Source organism: Piliocolobus tephrosceles, chromosome 20 (assembly GCF_002776525.5).
Source record: "Piliocolobus tephrosceles isolate RC106 chromosome 20, ASM277652v3, whole genome shotgun sequence".
NCBI lineage: Eukaryota > Metazoa > Chordata > Mammalia > Primates > Cercopithecidae > Piliocolobus > Piliocolobus tephrosceles.
In genome coordinates this window covers 8285937-8306746 of record NC_045453.1, presented here as the reverse complement: position 1 = coordinate 8306746, position 20810 = coordinate 8285937, and the positions used below count along the sequence as shown (strand labels likewise).

The 20810-nt window shown below is 45.6% G+C and overlaps 1 protein-coding gene, 1 long non-coding RNA gene and 1 pseudogene across 10 annotated transcripts in view; 2 read left to right on the top strand and 1 right to left on the bottom strand.

Annotated features, from left to right (window-relative positions):
- The window catches only part of CEP250 (centrosomal protein 250), a 60606-nt gene that overhangs the window by 18601 nt on the left and 21195 nt on the right, over positions 1-20810 (bottom strand). For all 8 annotated transcript variants that reach the window (XM_023220521.1, XM_023220523.1, XM_023220524.1 and 5 more), the window contains 9 exons: positions 20116-20260; positions 19161-19307; positions 17671-17901; positions 16348-16541; positions 15999-16126; positions 15627-15796; positions 3259-3426; positions 2716-2850; positions 144-287 (listed from right to left, as the gene is read on the bottom strand). In XM_023220521.1, the coding sequence (XP_023076289.1) occupies positions 144-287; positions 2716-2850; positions 3259-3426; positions 15627-15796; positions 15999-16126; positions 16348-16541; positions 17671-17901; positions 19161-19307; positions 20116-20260 (1462 nt within the window). The remainder of the gene's footprint in view (positions 1-143; positions 288-2715; positions 2851-3258; positions 3427-15626; positions 15797-15998; positions 16127-16347; positions 16542-17670; positions 17902-19160; positions 19308-20115; positions 20261-20810) is intronic.
- LOC111548182 lies at positions 3071-20423 on the top strand. Its single transcript, XR_002733327.1, has 2 exons — positions 3071-3207; positions 19081-20423. It is a non-coding gene; the product is annotated as an uncharacterized LOC111548182 (long non-coding RNA).
- LOC111548181 lies at positions 8491-10178 on the top strand (annotated as a pseudogene). The gene has a single exon (XR_002733326.1). The product of XR_002733326.1 is annotated as a peptidyl-prolyl cis-trans isomerase-like 1 pseudogene (transcript).

Below are 20810 nucleotides of genomic sequence, written 5' to 3'. Positions count from 1 at the left end.
TTCCACTCAGTACTTTGGCCCACCCATCTACCCTCCCAAACCAGGCAGCAGGGCCAAGGTTCTCCCTGTCCTGCAGGAGGAAGTGGGAAGGCCTGGCTGTGTTGGGGAAGGACCATGGGACTGGGTGGGGAGGAGGAGGGGACCTGCTTCTGCAGGTCCATCTTATCCTGCAGTAGGGAGCTGCTCTCTTCTTGGAGGGCAGCAAGGTCATCTCTGTGCTGCCGGGTTGCCTCCTTCAGCTCCCGCTGAGCCTCCTGGAGCTGGGTCTGTAGCATTCCAGTGGTCTCCTGAAGAGGGATAAGATATCAGTGAGTAAAGGAAATCCGTGTTGTATAAATACTGTTTTTTTCTGGTGGTGTGGCAAAAGCTGAGGCAGGAGCCAGCAATCCACATTGTTTCCACCTCACCATCTCACTTCCTAGTCCCTCTCCTCCCTCACAAAGTGCACTGGCTCACCCAGGTTTCTTGGTCAGGGTCCACGAGTTGGTAACAGTCTCTCACCTAGACCATGGCAACAGTCTCCTAACTGTACCCCTACTTCCACTTGATGCCATGATCCCCTAAAACACACACACACACTATTCTCTACTCAGCAGCTAAAGTATTTAAAAATACGTACACATGTATGTATATGCATGTGTATATGTATATACAAATAAATCATATCCCACTCCTGCTTTTTAAATACCACCCAACTGGCCAGGCACGGTGGCTTACACCTGTAATCCCAACACTTTGGGAAACCGAGGTGGGTGGATCACTTGAAGTCAGGAGTTTGAGACCAGCCTGGCCAACATGGTGAAACCCTTTCTCCACTAAAAATACAAAAATTAGCCAGGCAAGGTGGCGGGCACCTGTAATCCCAGCTACTTGGGAGGCTGAGGCACAAGAATTGCTTGAACCCGGGAGGCGGAGGTTGTAGTGAGCTGAGATGGTGCCACCGCACTCTAGCCTGGGTGACAGAGCAAGACTCAGTCCCAAATACATAAATACATACATACATACATACATACATACCACCCAACAGTTTCCCACTGCCCTTAGAACAAAATCCAAGCTCCTACAATGGCTGACAAAGGGCTTCTGGCTACCACTCTACTCGCCCCTGAGTTTATCAAGCTGGAGCCACACTGCCTCCTTTTTGTCCTTGAACCTCCCAAGCCCTTTTCTGTGTCACAGGGCCCTTGTGACAGGTGTTTCCTCTGCCTAAAGTGTTCTTCCCATGCCAGGCATTTCTTTTACATGGCTTGAGATATAATTCATATACCATACAATTCACTCATTTAACATATACAATTTAGTGGGTTTTAGGATATTCAGAGTTGTGCAACTATCTAGTTTAGACTAATCAAGTTTAGAACATTTCCATCAATCCCAAAATAAACCCCGTGCCCATTCACTGTCACTCCCCATTCCCCACCCCACTCCCCACCGTAAATCTGCTTTCTGCCTCTACAGAGTTGCCTATTCTTGGTGTTTCATATAGATGGAATCATATCATATATAATATATGGCCTCTTGTGATGGGCTCTTCCACTTAACCTGGTATTTTCAAGGTTCACCTATGTTGTATCATGGAGCTGGTTTCTTTCTTTTTTTTTTTTTTTTTTTTTGAGTCTCGCTCTGTCACCCAGGCTGGCGTGCAGTGGCGCGATCTCGGCTCACTGCAATCTCCACCTCCCAGGTTCACGCCATTCTCCTGCCTCAGCCTCCTGAGTAGCTGGGACTACAGGGGCCTGCCAACACGCCCGGCTAATATTTTTTTTATTTTTAGTAGAGACGGGGTTTCACCGTGTTAGCCAGGATGGTCTCGATCTCCTGACCTCAAGATCCGCCCGCCTCGGCCTCCCAAAGTGCTGGGATTACAGGCGTGAGCCACCGCGCCCAGCCAGAGCTGGTTTGTTTTTAACCTTCAAGTCTCAGCTCAGATGTTACTTTCTCAGTGAGGCCTTCCCTGACCACTAAGTGCAAAGTGACCTCCTTTGAATCACTCTCAGTTGTATCACTCTATTTCCTTTACAGCACTTATTACAAACTATAATAATCTCATTCGCTTTGTGTCTGCTCATTTGTCATCCATCTCTGCCACAGGAATGTAAGTTCCTTGAGGGCAGGGGCAATGTCTGTCATACTGACTGCTGTGCCACACCTTTTTTTTTTTTTTCTTTTTTGAGTCTTGCTCTGTCACCCAGGCTGGAGTGCAGTGGTGTGACCTTGGCTCACTGCAACCTCCGCCTCCTGGGTTCAAGCAATTCTCCTGCCTCAGCCTCCCAAGCAGCTGGGATTATAGGCAAACGCCACCATGCCCAGCTAATTTTTGTATTTTTGTAGAGATGGGGTTTCACCAGGTTGGCCAGGCTGGTCTCGAACTCCCAACCTTAACTGATCTGCCTGCCTCGGCCTCCCAATGTGCTGGGATTACAGGTGCCCGCCACTATACCAGGCTAATTTTTGTATTTTCAGTAGAGATGAGGTTTCACCATGTTGCCCAGGCTGGTCTCCAGACCTTAGGTGATCCACCCGCCTTGGACTGCCAAAGTGCTGGGATTACAGGCGTGATCTACCCCACCTGGCCTGTGCCATACCTTTATGTACTTGTCATGTGTCAGCACTTAGCACAGGGCCTGGCACATAAGAAGTGCCCAAGAACTCTTCGTGGTTGAATGGGTAAATGAGTGCCCCTTTCTCCCCTACTCCCGAGTCCACCCTCCATACCTGCTCCTTTAACTTCTGGACTTTCATGTCCTGCCTCAGCCGTTCCAGTTGTTGGCTGGCATCTGCTAGCTCCTTCTGGGTCTGCAGCAGTGTCTCCAGGAGGGATACTCTCTCCTTCTCTGTTTCCAGCTGCATCTGTGGAGGGGTAGGAGGGTAAGGGCTTGTGGGCTCAGGGTTACCATGCTCACCAATGAGGCCACGAGCACATCCCAGCTGCTCTAGGGCTCTTCTAGCAAATGAGAAGGGGCTGAGGACAAAGGAAGGTCTCAACCTATGGGTTCAGAACAAGGAAGTGCAAAGATTACCACTGGTTTGCAAGCTGACAGGATGTGGTATGTGTCAGCCCTCCCTCAGGAAGTATGACATACTGCCGGAACTGTGGCTAATGGTGTGGACCACCCTGCTCACTGGTAGCAGAGTGGGTAGCTACGCTCTCTTCTGGAAGCCCCTCTGCAGCACTACTCTTGGGAGTGGAAAAGGAAGTGGTCAAAGGTAAGGAGATCGCTGATTGGACGGGCAGCTTCAATCCTCCCAGCTTCTCACCTGGCACAGGGCACTCTCTGCCTGGGTTCGTTCTTCTTCCCTCTGGGCCCGGATGGCCTCCATTTCTGTCTGCTGCTCCTTTAGCCTCATTTCCAGCTCCATTTTTTCCCTCTCTAAGCTCTCCAGAGCCTTCGCCAGCTCCTGCTGGTGCCAGGAGCGCTCCTTCTCCTGGTCACATGAAGGAAACACCATAAGAACCAAATGGGTGAGGAGAGGAGGCACGAGAACTGGATTGGAAAAACAAAGTCTTTCTACTACTCACTAGCTGGGTGACCTTGGTACCTCTCTAAGCCTGTTTCCTCATCTGCAAAGCGAGGCTAATAATCCCTGCCTTATCTATCTTAACAAATTTTATGACAACCATATGAAAGTAATTTTAAAAAATCAAATGATGTAATACATGTGGAAGTACCTTCCAAACTACAATTGTCCCTTATATATGCTACAGGTATCTGGGTTTTAAAATGTATTTCTATTTTTTAATTTTTTTTGGAGACGGAGTTTTGCCCTGTCACCCAGGCTGGATTGCAGTGGCACCATCTCTGCTCACTACAACCTCCACCTCTCAGGTTCAAGTGATTCTCCTATCTCAGTCTCCTCAGTAGCTGGGACTACAAGTGCCCCCCACCATGCCCAGCTAATTTTTGTATTTTTAGTAAAGATGGGGTTTCACCATGTTGCCAGGCTGGTCACGAACTCCTGACCTCAAGTGATCTGCCTGCCTCAGCCTCCCAAAGCGCTGGGATTACAGGCGTGAGCCACCGTGCCTAGCCTAGGCATTTTTGTTTTTAGAGATGGGGTCTCACTATGTTGCCTAGGCTGGACTTGAACTCCTGGGCTCAAGTGATCCTCCTGCCTCAGCCTCCTGAGTAGCTAAGACTACAGGGGCACGCCACCATACACAGCTCCGTATTTGTTATCTTTAAAGCAGCCACATCGTGGTTGACAGTTGTAACAATGAACTGAGCTGGCCAATTCTGGCTGTCTGCTGCCTGCTCTCCTTTACTCAGGGTTGCAGAGTTAGGCCCTGAAGAATCAGGCCTGGCCCAGTGAGGATGTCTCCCTGTATTATATAAGAGCATTAGGAGAGGGCTGTTGCTTATCTTAGAGATCCTCCAGCCACCAAAGCTTTCCCAAGCTCTCTGACTAGTTCAGGACCCTCTATTAGGTGCCCAGGATAGAGGTGAAGGGCTCTGGAGTTGGGCTGCCTGGGTGAAAATCTTTTTTTTTTTTTTTTTGAGACAGAATTTCGCTCTTGTCGCCCAGGCCGGAGTGCAATGGCACAATCTCAGCTCACTGCAACCCCCACATCCTGGGTTCAAGCGAATCTCCTGCCTCAGCCTCCCAAGTAGCTGGGATTACAGGCATGCGCCACCACGTCCGGCTAATTTTGTATTTTTAGTAGAGAGAGGGTTTCTCCATGTTGGTCAGGGGATCTGCCTGCCTTGGCCTCCCAAAGTGCTGGGATTACAGGCTTGAGCCACCATGCCTGGAGAAAATCTTTAATCTACCACTACTAGCATGATCTCAATTTCTAAACAGCTCTGTGCCTCAGTTTCTTCATCTATTAAAATGTGGATAACAACAGTGTCATTCTCCTCAGGTTGTACTGAGGATGGAGATAAGTCATGTGAATCACTTTAAATGTGCTTAGCACACAGAAAGCGGGCAATACACAACAGCCAGCATCATCATCACATTAGTATTCCCTGAACTTTTCCTTTAAAATGCTTGTAAATTTGTCATTGCTTATTCATGTAATGGGAATGCCTCCAGTGTTTCATCCTTCCAAGTGTCATCCTGTGCAGCTTTCCCCCTCATTCACTACAGCTTGGCTACACACACTTGCCTCCTTGTAGGCCCCTGAACACACTAAACAGTTTCTTTTTTTTTTTTTTTTTTTGAGACGGAGTCGTGCTCTGTCGCCCAGGCTGGAGTGCAGTGGCGCAATCTCAGATCACTGCAAGCTCCGCCTCCTGGGTTCACACCATTCTCCTGCCTCAGCTTCCTGAACAGCTGGGACTACATGTGCCTGCCACCACATCTGGCTAATTTTTTGTATTTTTAGTAGTGACAGGGTTTCACCATGTTGGTCAGGCTGGTCTTGAACTCCTGACCTCGTGATCTGCCCGCTTCGATCTCCCAAAGTGCTAGGATTACAGGCGTGAGCCACCGCACCTGGCCCACTTTCTTTTTTTTTTTTTAAGATGAACTCTAGCTCTGTTGCCCAGGCTGGAGTGCAGCGTTGTGATCTTGGCTCACTGCAACCTCCGCCTCCCAGGTTCAAGTGATTCTTCTGCTTCAGCCTCCCAAGTAGCTGGGATTACAGGTGCCCGCCACCATTCCCAGATAATTTTTTTGTATTTTTAGTAGAGACAGGGTTTCACCATGTTGGCCAGGCTGGTTTTGAACTCCTAACCTCAACTGATCTGCGTGCCTCGGCCTCCCAAAATGCTAGGATTACAGGTGTGAGCCAGTGCGCCCTGCCAACACATTCATGCCTCAAAGCCTTTATTCATGTTTCCTTCTACCTGGAAAGCCCTTCTCCATCCCCACTCCATCATTCCTCACAGCTAAACTGACACTTCCTTGGTGAAGCCTTCCCAGACCATACAATTGACAGTGGTCTGGCTGGACATGGTAGTTCATGCATATTATCCCATCACTTTGCGAGGCCGAGGAAGGATGATCACTTGAGCCCAAGAGTTTGAGACCAGCCTAGGCAACATGATGAAATCCCTTATCTACAAAAAAATACAAAAATTAGTCGGGTGTGGTGGTTCACTCCTGTGGTCCCAGCTACTTAGGAGGCTGAGGTAGGAGGATCACTTGAGGCCAGGAGGGCCTTGAGGGTGAGGCTGCAGTAAGCCCTGATCACGCCACTACACTCCAGCCTGGGCAACAGAGTGAGACCGTGTCTCAAAAGAATAATAATAAAAAGAAAAAAAGAGGTCTTCCTTTGTTCTTCCTTATAAAACCCAGCAATGTGTAATGTCACAGTTATAGGACAGTCATGAATGACAAATCATTTTACCCTCTGGTTCAAAAAGCCAAAGACAGAGGGTATAGCTCAGTGGCAGAGTATGTGACTACAAAAAGCCAAAGCCAACTGTAAAAACATAAAAAAGATGAATGTTAATAGCAGTTGCAAGTGTTAAAAAAACTGATCTATTTGCTCTATGTGAGTTAGAAGTGTGTTATAGCTACAAGAAGAGCTAATTCTATGATGTGTAGGAAGTAACAGTCCAGCATTGCTGGTATGACCGTGAACGGAATATTCTGCCCAGTTCAAAGTGCCACCTTCACACTGGGACATGAGTAAATTGTAACATGCCTAGAGGAAAGCAACCACGTTGGTGGGGTATTTCAAGCAAATCTAAGGCTCATTTGTTCCTGGTAATAGATTTTGGTTCAATATGAATTTCCTAATAACTACATCTATCTAAAATAAATGGGCAGCCAAGTGATGGAATACAACAGCAGCTAAGCAACCATTCGGAAGGGACATTACAGAGGTGGACAAAGCAGAAATGGTTTGGAGTTTGGGCCCTGAATCCCTTATCTACCCTTATTAGCCATGTAACCCTGACTTCTCTTTTTATATTTTATTTATTGAGAGATGGGGGATCTTGCTATGTTGCCCAGGCTGGTCTCAAACTCCTGGCCTCTAGAGGTCCTTCCGCCTTGGCCTCCCAAATTGTTGGGATTACAGGTGTGAGCTACTGTGCCCAGCCCTGAGTGACTTCTCTATGCATTTATTCACCTTTATTGTCTGAATAAAGCATTCAGCATGGTGCTTAGCATGGAGAAGTGCTTAATAAGTGTCCAATATCATTACTCTTAAAGGGGAGACAGGCAGTAGATGGAAGAATAAAGAATACAACTGCCAAGAGTGTTTCTTTTTTTTTTTCTTTGAGACAGAGTCTCATTCTTGCCCAGGCTGGAGTGCAGTGGTGTGATCTCGGCTCACTGCAACCCCCACCTCCCTGGTTCAAGCAATTCGCTTGCCTCAGCCTCCCAAGTAGCTGGGATTACAGGTGCACACCACCACACCTGGTAATTTTTTTGTATTTTTAGTAGAGACGGGGTGTCACCATGTTGGCCAGACTGGTCTCGAACTCCTGACCTCAGGCAATCCACACACTCAGGCCTCCCAAAGTGCTGGGATTACAGGTGTGAGCCACCATGCCCGGCCTCCCAAGAGTGTTTCTAATTGCTAGGATTCCAGGAGAAGGCAGTCACTGTTAAAACTAACAGGCTGTCGAGAGTTGTAAGAGAGCAGTTAACCTGCTCAATCATAGATAAACAGTAAAGTGGGACAATCAGAAGTCAGGAGGATTAGCTGAATGAGAGAAAAGGAAAAGAGAGAAAAGGCCCTTTCATGACCCAAATATGGCCACTATAGTCAATCCTTTTAGGGAAACCAAGGCCACGTAGGTAGCTGGTTTACCATTCAGAAGTTTCATAGCATCTTTTATTTACGGGGTTTTCAGTACATGGTATACATCTGATTCCTGCTAGGGAACTGCCTTCTGGATAGTGTTCATTCAGCAAATACTTTTAAGCACCGACTATAGACTAGGCACATAATTCCAAAAATAAGCAAACTTCTGGTTATCATCTTGCCAACAAGCCTACCTCATAATAACAATCAAATTATAAATACACATAAAGCACAAGTCAACTTCTATTTCCAGATACTTGATAAACAAGATCTCTGAACCCTCCAGCTATGAAATAGCAAAAAGTGCTAGATAAAATATTAAATATGTATTTTAATGTCACAGAACCAGCAGGAAAATAATAAAAATTCCACAGAAGCCAAAAGCAAAGCAAGACTTGTGGTATAAGCCAGGTTTGGTGGCTCATGCCTATAATCCCAACACTTTGGGAGGTTGAGGCAGGAGGATTGCTCGAAGCTAGGAGTTCGAGACCAGCCTAGGCAACAAAGCGAGATCACATCTCTACAAAAAAAAAAAAAAAAAATTAGCCAGGCATGATGGTGCATGCCTGTAGTCCTAGCTAGTCTGGAGGCTGAGGCAGAAGGATTGCTTAAACCCAGGAGTTTGAAGCTGCAGTAAGCCAGAGTTGTACCACGGCACTCCAGCCTGGGCGACAGCAAGACCTTGTCTTAAGGTCAGGAGTTCAAGACCAGCCTGGCTGATGTGGTGAAACCTAGTCTCTACTAAAAATACAAAAATTAGCCAGGTGTAGTGGCACATGCCTATAATCCCAGCTACTTGGAAGGCTGAAGCATGAGAATTGGTTGAACCCAGGAGGCGGAGCTGAAATAGCACCACTGCCTAGGCAACAGAGCAAGACTCTGTATCCAAAAAAAAAAAAGTAAATCCACTATCTTTCACCCAATGCAAATGTAATTTAGAATTTAAAATAAAAATAAAGGCAATTGCTAGAGAAACATTCCGCTGCCGGCTTCGTTATGGCGGCAATTCCCCCAGATTCCTGGCAGCCACCCAATGTTTACTTGGAGACCAGCATGGGAATCATTGTGCTGGAGCTGTACTGGAAGCATGCTCCAAAGACCTGTAAGAACTTTGCTGAGTTGGCTCGTCAAGGTTATTACAACCGTACAAAATTCCACAGAAATTATCAGACTTCATGATCCAAGGAGGTGACCCAACAGGGACAGGTCGAGGTGTGCATCTATCTATGGCAAACAGTCTGAAGATGAACTTCATCTAGATTTGAAATTCACGGGGGCTGGAATTCTCGCAATGGCCAATGCGGGGCCAGACACCAATGGCAGCCAGTTCTTTGTGACCCTCGCCCCCACCCAGTGGCTCGACGGCAAACACACCATTTTTGGCCGAGTGTGCCAGGGCATAAGAATGGTGAATCGCGTGGGAATGGTAGAAACAAACTCCCAGGACTGCCTTGTGGATGATGTGAAGATCATTAAGGCATACCCTTCTGGGTAGACTTGCTACCCTCTTGAGCAGCTCTTCTGAGATGGCTCCAGTGGACCAGCTTCCAGATGACATAGAATGACATGTAATGCTAAATTTCATTTTGGCTTTGCAAACCATGAAGCTTAGGAGGCCTGGGGTCTTGGGTGAGTTAGAGATGGAAGTATATTTTAATAGGATGCTTCTTTTCTCTTCCCCCAGTGCCTAGGTTGCCAGAGCATTTGCACAAATGCCCCTGTTTATCGATAGGTGACTACTTACTACATATGACTCATAATGCTGCTTCTTGTGCATGTCTGCTCTGATATACTTCTAACAATGTAGCAGACACTGTCATTTCTCAGTGGTTTTGCCTAACCAAACGTCTTCCTAAGGAGATTTGTATTCTGGCCTACACTGCAGTCCTTGATTGTTGACAGCCACAGAATTCCAAACCAAGTAGTGTCTATCAGCCCTTTTAACTCTATGCACACCCTATTTCAGTCGTACATTTGTTATTCTAGGGAATGTATGCATCTGTATATATATTTTCCCTCTCAAAACCAGAACATCAACACTGCTGTTTCTGACACTTCAGACATCCCATGCAAAGCCACACTGAATTTTTGCCAAATGAAAAATGCATCCAATAATCAAGTTTCTAAGAAGGTGTCAAGTGGGGAATAATAATGTATAATAATCAAGAAATTAATTTATTAAAAGGAAGCAGAAGCACTGACCATCTTTTTTTCAGAGAAGAGGAGAAATCTATAGTGAGCAAAGGACAGACCATGAATCCTCAAGAAGCAGTCCTCTCAGAAAGGAAAAGTGCCACTCAAGTTCTTTTAACCCAAGACTTTAGAGAAATTAGGCCCGAGATTTTTATATGTTCAGTTGTTTATGTATAAAAATAACTTTCTGGATTTTGTGGGGAGGAGTAGGAGAGGAAGGAAGTTAATACCTATGTAATACATAGAAACTTCCAAAATAAAATGCCCTTGATGGTTGAAAAAATAAATAAATAAAAATAAAAATAAGGCAGGTGGCTGGGCGTGGTAGCTCATGCCTGTAATCCCCAGCACTTTGGGAGGCCAAGGTGGGCAGATTACCTGAGCCCAGGAGTTCAAGATCAGCCTGGGTAACATGACATAACCTATTAAAAAAATACAAAAATTAGCCAGGCGTGGTGGTTCATGCCCGTGGTCCCAGCTACTCAGGAGGCTGGAGAGGATCACTTGAGCCCATGAGGTTGAGGCTGTAGTGAGCCATGATTGTACCACTGCACTCTAGCCTGAGTGACAGAGCAAGACCTTATCTCATAAAAAAAAAAAAAAAAGAAAGAAAAAAAGGCCAGGCAGATGCCTGTAGTTCTAGCTACTCAGGAGGCTGAGGCAGGAGTATCACTTGAGCCTGGAAGTTTGAGGCTGCAGTGAGCTATTATTGTGCCAGTATACTCTAGCCTGGGTGACCAGAGCAAGGTCTTGTCTCTAAACAAAACAAGCAAACAAACAAAAATCTGGACTGGGGTTAACAAATTATAGTATGTGGGCCAAATCTGGCTCACCACCTGTTGCTCTGTGGCTGTGAGCTAACAGTGGTTTTTACTTTTTTTTTTTGAGACAGAGTCTCGCCCAGGCTGGAGTGCAATGGTGCAATCTCGGATCACTGCAACCTCCACCTCTCAGGTTCAAGCAATTGTCCTGCCTCAGCCTCCCAAGTAGCTGGGACTACAGGTATGTGCCACCACACCCGGCTAATATTTTTGTATTCTTAGTAGAGATGGAGATTCACCATGTTGGCCAGACTGGTCTCAAACTCCTGACCTCAGGTGGTCCGCCCGCCTAGGCCTCCCAAAGTGCTGGGATTACAGGTGTGAGCCACTGCACTCAGCCTTTACCTTTTAGGCTTTTTTTTTTTTAAAGAGACAGGGTCTTGCTATGTTGCCCTGGTTGGTCTCAACCAATCGTCCTGCCTCAGCCTCCCAAAGTGGTGGGATTATAAGCATGAGCCACTGCATCCAGCCTTTACATTTTTAATGGTTAAAAACAATAATGTTTTGTGACATGTGAAAATTATATGAAATTCACATTTCACTATCCATACATAAAGTTTTATTTGAGCACAGTCATGCTCGTTTGTTTATATATGGCTGCTTTTGCACTACAATTGCAAAGTTAGGTAATTGTGACAGAGTCTGTATGGTCTGCAAAGCCTAGTATACAGTCCTTAACAAAAAGTCAGACATGGTGTACTGTGCCTGTGGTCCCAGCTATTCAGGAGGCTGAGACAGGAGGATCCCTTGAGCTCAGGAGCTCAAGATCAGCCTGAGCAACATAGTGATAGTCCATCTCAAAAAAGAAAAAAAAAAAAGCCTATCTCTGGGCTATAGTGACCTCAGCTTAAGGGGGAAAAGGCAAAAAGAAGGAAGAGATGGGGAGGAAGGGAGAAAAAGAGAAACTGGAGGGATGTGGAGAGGGGACAAAACAAAATAAACTCTATAGAAGGAAATTATCAAGGAAATATGCTTATCTCAACCTTGATACAGGGTAGGAAAAAAGTCTCCTCTGAAAAGTAATAACCACAAGCTGAGCTGCACATGGGGTCTGGGCCTGACTGTGGGTCAAAAAACTTTACACAGAAAATTTACTTTAAGGTGATCCTGGGATGCTAGTCCTTCAGCTTCCTGACAGAAGCACAAACAAATCCTCTGAGGAAAAACTCCTTTGCCTCAGGCCTAAAAAGATTCCCACAGAAAAACTTCCTCAGAACAAAGGTCTCTGGGGGAAAAAAAGAAAATATAAAAAGAAAAAAGAAAAGAAAAGGAAAATTTCCAAAGAACATGAGCTCATAGTCAAGAATCACAAAACCACAGGGAAACAAGCCCATGAGTAAGAGCCAACAGAAACAACAAATTACAGAACCAGACCCCAAAACATTAATTAATAGTTATTGCAATTACTAGACAGGACACAAGTATGTTTCCTATGTTTGAAAGAAGGGACTGAAAATACAAATTAGGGAAAAGAGACTGAAAAAAATGATCAAGAAGGCATGAAAAGATAACCAAATAGAATGTCTAGAAAAAAAACTTAAAAAGTGAAATTTAAAACTTGGTGAATAGACTAAACATCAGATTCGACGCAGCTTAAAAGGAAAATCAGTAACTAGATAAGAGATCTGAAAAAAATAATCCAGAACACAGCATAGGAAGAGAAAAGTGAACATGTAAAATGCAAGAGGCAATGAAGATACACGAAGGATAGAGTAAAAAGGTCTGACATACAACTAACCAGAGTACAGAAAGAGAGAAGTATGGTGGCATGCACCTGTAGTCCCAGCTTATGTGGGAGGCTGAGGCAAGAGGACAGCTTGAGCCCAGGAGTTTGAGACCAGCCTGGGCAACACAGCAAGACCCCATCTCTAAAAAAAATAATAATAATAAAATTAAAATTAAAAAATTAGCTGGGCATGGTGGCACGTGCCTGTAGTTCCAGCTAGTTGGAGGCTGCGGCAGGAGGAATCACTTGAGCTCAGGAGTTTGAGGCTGCAGTGAGCTATGATTGTACCACTATACTCCAGCCTGGGTAACAGGGCAAGACCCTGTCTCTAAAAAAATAATTTAAAAAAATTTTTTCGTTTTGAGATGGAGTTTCATTCTCGTTGTCCAGGCTGGAGTGCAATGGTGTCATCTCAGCTCATCACAACCTCCGCCTCCCAGGTTCAAGTGATTTTCCTGCCTCAGCCTCCCTAGTAGCTAGGATTACAGGGATGTGCTACCACACCCAGCTAATTTTGTATATTTAGTAGAGATGGGGTTTCTCCATGTTGGTCAGGCTGGTCTCGAACTCCCGACCTCAGGTGATCTGCCCAACTCAGCCTCCCAAAGTGCTGGGATTACAGGCATGAGCCACCACAACCAGCCAAAAAAAAATTTTTTTTAAAGAGTAAATAAATAAAAGCAGGACAGCAGGAAAGACATAATATTGAAGAGATAATATATGAGAATTTTCCAGAATTGATGTTTCAAATGAAATCTTAACTTCAGGAAGTCTAAGAAATTCCAACCAAATAAAAGAAATACACATCTAAACACAAGAAATTGCTAGGCGTGGTCTCACGCCTTTAATCCCAGCACTTTGGGAGGCCGAGGCAGGTGTATCACTTGAGCCCAGGAGTTTGAGACCAGCCTGGCAACACGGTGAAACCCCATCTCTACTAAAAATACAAAAAATTAGCCGGGCATGGTGGTACATGCCTGTAATCCCAGCTACTCTAGAGGCTGAGGCAGGATAACTGCATGAACTCAGGAGGTGGAAGTTGCAGTGAGCCGAGATTGCACTACTACACTCCAGCCTGGGTGACAGAGCAAAACTCTGTCTCAAAAAAATAAAAAATAAATAAACAAACACAAGAAATTGTGGAATGATTAAAATGAAAGCTAACTTCTCAATACCAACAATGTTGAGAGAAAATAATTGTCATCCTAGAAACTTATATCTGAATTTTTTACTTAGTGAATCTATCTATCTATCTATCTATCTATCTATCTATCTATCTATCTATCTATCTATCTATCTATCACCCTGAACAAAGCCAGAAACTATCTTTCAAGAATAAAAGTAGGCTGGGCGTGGTGGCTCACATCTGTAATCCCAACACTTTGGGAGGCCAAGGGCGGGTGGATCGCTTGAGCCCAGGAGTTTAAGACCAGCCTGGGAAACATGGTGAAACCCCATCTCTACCAAAAATACAAAAAAAAAAAAAAAATTAGCCAGGCATGATGGCATATACCTATAATCCCAGCTACCCAGGAGGCTGAGGTGGGAGGATCACCTGAGCCCAGGAGGTCGAGGCTGCAGTAGGCCATGATCACACCACTGCACTCTAGTCTGGGTGACAGAGTGAGACCCTGCCTCAATAAAAGAATAAAAATAAAACAGAAACATCTTCAGACAATTAACTACCAACTGACCCCTACCAAAGAAAATCCTACTTCAGGCAAAAGAAAAATAAATCTCAATAGAAAGTCTGATATGCAAGAAGGAATGGTGAACAGAAAAGGTATAAATTCATTGTTGTAGCTGAACAAATATTGACTGTATAAAACAATAAAAAATCATAATTTGTGGTGTTAAACTAATTAGAACTGAGCACACTGAACAAAATAGCATATAAATTAGGAGGAGTGAAACAAGTAAAACATTCTTTTTTTTTTTTGAGACAAGGTCTCACTCTGTCGCTCAGGCTGGAATGCAGTGATGCTTAGCTCACCCCAGCCTTAACCTCCTGGGCTCAAGTGATCCTCCCCTCTCAGCCTTCCAAGTAGCTGGGACTACAGTGTGTACCACCATCCCTGGCTAATTTTTGTATTTTTTTTTTTTGTAGGGAATGGGGTTTTGCCATGTTGTCCAGGCTGGTCTCAAACTCCTGGGCTCAAGCAATCTGCCCACCTCAGCCTCCCAAAGTGCTGAGATGACAGGCGTGAGCCACTGTGCCTGGCCCAGGTAAAATGTTCTAGGACCCTTGTATCATTCAGGAAAAGGGTAAAACTACTGAACCTTGAGATTTTATTAAGTATATGTTTAAAAATATTAAAGGTAACCACTAACAGGATTTTTAAAATAAAGTACATATCATCCACAGTCGCAGAGAGAAAAAAGAGGTGAGAAAAGAATACAACTTAATCACCCAACTTAATCCTCTGAAAGAAGTTAAGAAAGGTACTTTCCCCTCCCTAAAAGATATAAAAACGGCTGTACCCTGCGCTTTAGGAGGCCGAGGCAGGTGGATCACGAGGTCAGTTTGAGACCAGCCTGGCCAACATGGTGAAACCCTGTCTCTACTAAAAATATAAAAATTAGCCGGGTGTGGTGGTGCACACCTGTAATCCCAGCTACTTAGGAGGCTGAGGCAGGAGAATCACCTGAACCCAGGAGGTGGAGGTTGCAGTGGGCCAAGATCGCACCACTGCACTCCAGCCTGAGGGACAGTGATACTCCGTCTCAAGAGAAAAAAAAAGATATAAAAAGGTAGGACAAATAACCTAAGATGGCATAAATAAATCCAAATACAACTAAAATCACAATAAAACCAAATGGACTAAATTACATAATTAAAAGACAAAACACAGGTCTGAACTGCACAAGAATGCATCCAAGATATTCCTCTCCCCAGTTTTCATCCTGAGGCCAGTTTAATAATCGTAAATCCCAGGGTCCACTCTCAATTCTCTGTACACACCAACACAACAACAACAATAATGGCTAACACAAATACATAGCCCACTATATACCAGGAACTACTCTTAGTGCTTTTCATATATTAACTCATTTAATAGCAGAAAGTTGGATTTTACAGCTTGGGGACCAAATTTCACTCATACGAGCGGCAATAACTGGACCAAGAGGCAGCAGGTGGAACACTCATGGAGGGAGGCCATCCCCGGCCACATCGACCACTTACCCATTTCTCCCGGAGCTGGTTCACCTCCTCCTCATGGGCTGCCTTCTGCTGCTCCAAGGCAGTCTTCCCTTCTTGCTCAGTCCGGGCCAGCTGTCTGGCTGCAGCATCCCGCTCCTGCTCTGCCTGACTCCGTTCAGTGTCCAGTTCCAGCTTCAGGCACCTCACTTCCCCTAACATGCCAGGGACAGGATCAGTCCTCTGCCCCCTCTTTTTACCTAATAAAATTCTCCCTCTCCCCTGACCTCATGAGCAACTCTCATCTCAGAGGACCTGCACCCTGCTGGAGAAGGATGTCTAACTGTCTCCCACTGTCTTCGTGTCTTTCAACATCTCCATGGAATGGAGCGCGCCCCATTCCAGTTGGGTTCTCACCTTGGATTACTTCCTTGGCTTGAGTGACAGTTTGAATCTGGACCTCCAGCTGCCCCTTGGTGACCTCTATCACAGAATTTTGTTGTTGGGCTTCAAACAGACTGCTCTCCAGTAGCTCCTTGGCTGAGCTGTGAGGTTCAGGAATCAGAAGAGTTTCTTACCCATCAAGCCCCTTACCCATCCTCAAGAGGAGTTGGGTTCTAAGTACTGGCTACCTGGAGAAGTTAGGGGGGCAATTATAAATTCATAATCAATTTAGGACCTTCATACTTACGGCAGGGAGCTTAGCTTCATGCCTTTGCCTTGCAAAGCTCTCTCTGTGCTTGGCTGAACTGAGTCTGGGCCCTACCTGAGCCCCTGGAGTTGTTCAGCGAGGTCCTGCCGGTCGCGCTCCACAGCCTGCAGCCGCACCTCCAGAGCCGCTTTCTCTCGTACTAGGGCCTCCTTCTCCTGGACTGCCCTGGCAAGCACTTCTTCCTGTCGCTTTGCCTCCTGATGTAGCTGCTCCAGCTGAGTCATGGCTGCCTCCTGCTGGTGATGTGACTGAGGGGAAGAACGTGGTGAGAGATGGAGCAGAGGCTGGATTCCCCCTGAGGCCGCTACCACCAGGTTAGGGTCATTGGCTCTTCAGAGAATCTGGACCCAGCTCTGTGAGCCCGGATTGCTTACCCAATAGCAGGCGGCATTTATCTATTTCCCTGATCAGCCCACAGATCCCCCAGCCCAGGAAGAATGCTCCCCTGTGAGCAAGACCCTGTGCTAGGGACAGCTTGAGACCTGCCCCTAAGGAGGTTTTAGTCTTGAGAAGATGCACACATAATACCAGGAAGAAAGTCATCAATGTCCTGAGAAAGGGACTCTGTGAAGGGAGAATTGGTACGATTATTAGGACAATGAGAGGTTGTGTAGAGGAGAAAGAAGACCTTTGAGCCAGGTCATTCACTGGCTCAGGAAAAAAATTTACTCAGCCCCTGTTATGTGGTAGGCACTAAGCTAAAAGCTGGAGGAATAAAAACAACTAAGACATAGCTTTGCCTTCAAAGAGCTTTGGTCTAATGGTGAAGACATATAAGCAGATAATTATAGCATGAGGAATGTGGTGGTTAAAATAAGCATGTAGTGCTATCAGAGTATAAGGAGAGGCTTCTAATTCAAACCGGGTGGTGTGAAGTAGTGGAGAATTAGTGAAGAATTCTTTTTGTTTTTTTGAGACAGAGTGTCATTCTGTTGCCCAGGTTGGAGTGCAGTGGCGCGATCTCGGCTCACTGCAACCTCCGCCTCCCAGGTTCAAGCGAGATTCTCCTGCCTCAGCCTCCTGAGTAGTTGGGATTACAGGTGCGTGCCATCACACCAGGCTAATTTATGTATTTTTAGTAGAGACGGGGTTTCACTATGTTGGTCAGGCTGGTCTCGAACCTCTGACCTCGTGATCCGCCTGCCTCGGCCTCCCAAACTGCTGGGATTACAGGCATGAGACACCGTGCCCAGCCTCAGTGAAGAATTCTTATAGGCATTCTTTTTTTAAAATTGGAAGATATACTGCAAACTAGTAACACTGGTCATTTCTAGGAAATAAGACTTTCACTTTCCAGATAATTTCTGTAGTGTTTTAATTTTTTATAATGAGCATGTATTACACCTAAATGTGACGGTGTCCATTTTGCCTTCTTACCTCGCTTAGTTTCTTTTGAATTTCTTCCTTCTCTTCTTGGATGCCCCTGAGATCTGCCTGCAGCTCGGCCCCAGCCTCCTCAGCTTTCTGCAGCTGAACCTCCAGGTGAGTGTTCTTTTCCCACAGGGCTTCCCTCCTCTTCTCTGCCTCCGCCAGGTCTACCTGCAAAGCATTTCTCGCCTGCTCTGCGGCCTCCATTCTGCTGCACACAGACTGGTTCTCCTCCTCTAACTACCGGCCAAAAAGGGAAGGGAGTACAGGCATCAAAGACAAATGATTAGTTTAGGAATCAAATGCTAAGACTGAAATCCAAGTGGGATATGAATCTATTCTCCAAAGATGAACAAAGGAGTGTTTATAAGATGGGGAGAAAATCCATTCATTTGATCTAGTGCCTATACTCCAGGTACTAGATGGGCTGGATGCCGGGGATGGAGATATGAAAGGCAAAATCCTGCTCTCAAATAATTCAGAATAATGGAATAGAGAACACTCAAGGAAACAGAGGTTGCAAGGAGGTTCCCTCACTATAATTATAGGTTAAATTTGTAACCTACAGAAAAGATTCTTTGGGACTTAGGATCTTCAGCAGATTCTTTTCTGGTGATTGCTATTATCTCACCCAACAGGATTAACAACCTAGTCTTAGGCCGGGCATGGTGGCTCACGCCTGTAATCCCAGGACTTCGGGAGGCTGAGGTGGATGGATCACCTGAGGTCAGGAGTTCGAGACCAGCCTGGCCAACATGGTGAAACCCCCTCTCTACTAAAAATACAAAAATTAGCCCGGGGCAGCCAAGTGCAGTGGCTCACGCCTGTAATCCCAGCACTTTGGGAGGCTGAGGCAGGTGGATCACCTGAGGTCAGGAGTTTTGACCAACATTGTAAAACCTTGTCTCTACTAAAAATACAAAATTAGCCAGGCATGGTGATGCATGCCTGTAATCCCAGATATTTGGGAGGCTGAGGCAGGAGAATTGCTTGAACCCGGGATGCGGAGGTTGCAGTGAGCCAAGATCGTGCCATTGCACTCCAGCCTGGGCAACAAGAGCAAAATTCCATCTCGAAAAAAAATTAGCCAGGTGTGGTGACACATGCTTGTAATACCAGCTACTCAGGAGGCTGAGGCAGGAGAACTGCTTGAACCCAGGAGATGGAGACTTCAGTGAGCTAAGATCACACCACTGCACTCCAGCCTAAGTGACAGAGGAGCCACCTCAAAAAAACCCCAGCAAAAACCTAGTCTTCCTTCCAGAGGACATGGGCCCCTTCCCAGCCTTAGTGACTTACCTTAAAGCCCAGAGCTGGTTCTGCTGGAGGTGTGGGAGGGGAATATTTATAATGGCTAAGCCCAATCCTTACAGTATTTGCTCTCCTCTGCATTGTAAATGTTCCTTTTGCTCATTTCAGACCTACATTTGGGAGCTGATCTGTCTTGCCCTCAGTTAGGGCCCAGCCCTTCCCTGGGGACCAGGAAAATCTTTGCTCACCTGGAGAAGCTGCTGGTTCAGCCCAACTTTATCTAAGGCCAAAGCCTCATTTAAGGCACTGAGCTTGACAGCTGCAGCCCGAAGATGAGCTACTTCTGTCTTCAGCGTGTTTTCAGAACTCGACAGCTCTGCAATTGACTGCTCTGCCTAAAAAACAGAGGGTTAAAGAGTTTCGTATTTCCAATTTTCCTGGAACAGTGAACAGTTCACATTCCCAATACTGCTGCTTTTTGGTACAGAGATCAGTTAATACTCCATTCCCTCTCCTGCACTCTAAACAAGTTTTCCCTTGATTCATTCAATAAGCAGTAAGACGGGAGCTCACAGTATAGAGACACCAATGTTAGGACAGAGAAATGACTACGATTATAATGACGCCACAGAAAATGTAAGCACAAAGTGCTCTGGGAACTCAAAAAAAAATATTAATATAGTTTGGAAGAGTCAAATATGCTTGGTAGAGGAGTTGACGATTAAGTTGGGAATTGAGAGATGAGGAAGAGTTTGAGCATAAAGGAGGAGGAAAGAAGTAGTGCAGAGAAAGGGAAAAGTATACACAGAGTATTAGAGTCATGAAAGAACATGGAATAACTGAGAAGGCAATTACTGCTCTGTGGCAGGAGCAAAGGATATGAGATGTTTAGGATGGGTTTTGTAGTAGAAGGGGAGGCTAAAACACAGTTTGGGGCACATGACAAAAAGTTTTGAATGTGGCACCACAGAGCTAGAAAGCCATTGAATGGTTTTAAGAGACTGACATAACCAGCTTTATACTTTAGAAAACCCATTCTAATTCCAATATAGAGGGTATGTTGGAAGATAGAGAACCCAGAAGCAGACTAATGACTGAGGAAAGATGAGGGATCCTGGCTTGAAGGTGAATAATGAGGCAGGCTGCATGGGAACACACTTTCGAAGCCGCCCACCCAGCAAGTGAGGAGAGGAGGCCACGCACCCTAGCCAGCGCTGCCGTCACTTCCGTTTGCTCTTGCCTCAGTAACTCCCCTTCCAGGCGACTTGACTCCAGGGCTTCCCGAAGAGTGATCAGTTGACTGAGTGATTCTGACTGTTTGGCTTCCAGGCCCACCAGCGTCTCCTGACTAAGATGGGAAGGAGAGGGGTCTAGAGGAACTCTTAGGGACGGGCCGTAACCCCAGAGGTAACAGGAATTTAATCACCTTCGCTATGCAACAGAATGAGGATGGTCTATAAACACTGATAAGGAAAGACTTCTAAGACATGTCAAGTGAAAAAAAAATCAAGGTACAGAACAGTATATACATAATACACTACCTTTTATACAAGAAAGTGGGGGAAGAAAGAATATATGCCCATATTTGCATGAAGGAACACTGGCAAGATAAACAAGAAGTCAACTAAAATGGTTGCCTAAAGGGGGAAGGGAAATGGGATGGAGAAAGCACAAATGAAAGTGAGACTTCTCTCTCTGTATCTTCTTAGCTCACTGAAGCCTCAAACTCCTGGAGGCTCATGTGATCCTCCCATCTCACCCTGCCATGGCTACAGGCACATGCCACCACGTTCAGCTAATTTTTTGCTGTTCCTGTAGAGATAGAGGTCTCACAATGTTGCCCAGGCTGGTCTTAAACTCCTGGCCTCAAGTGATCCTCCCACTAAGGCCTCTGAAAG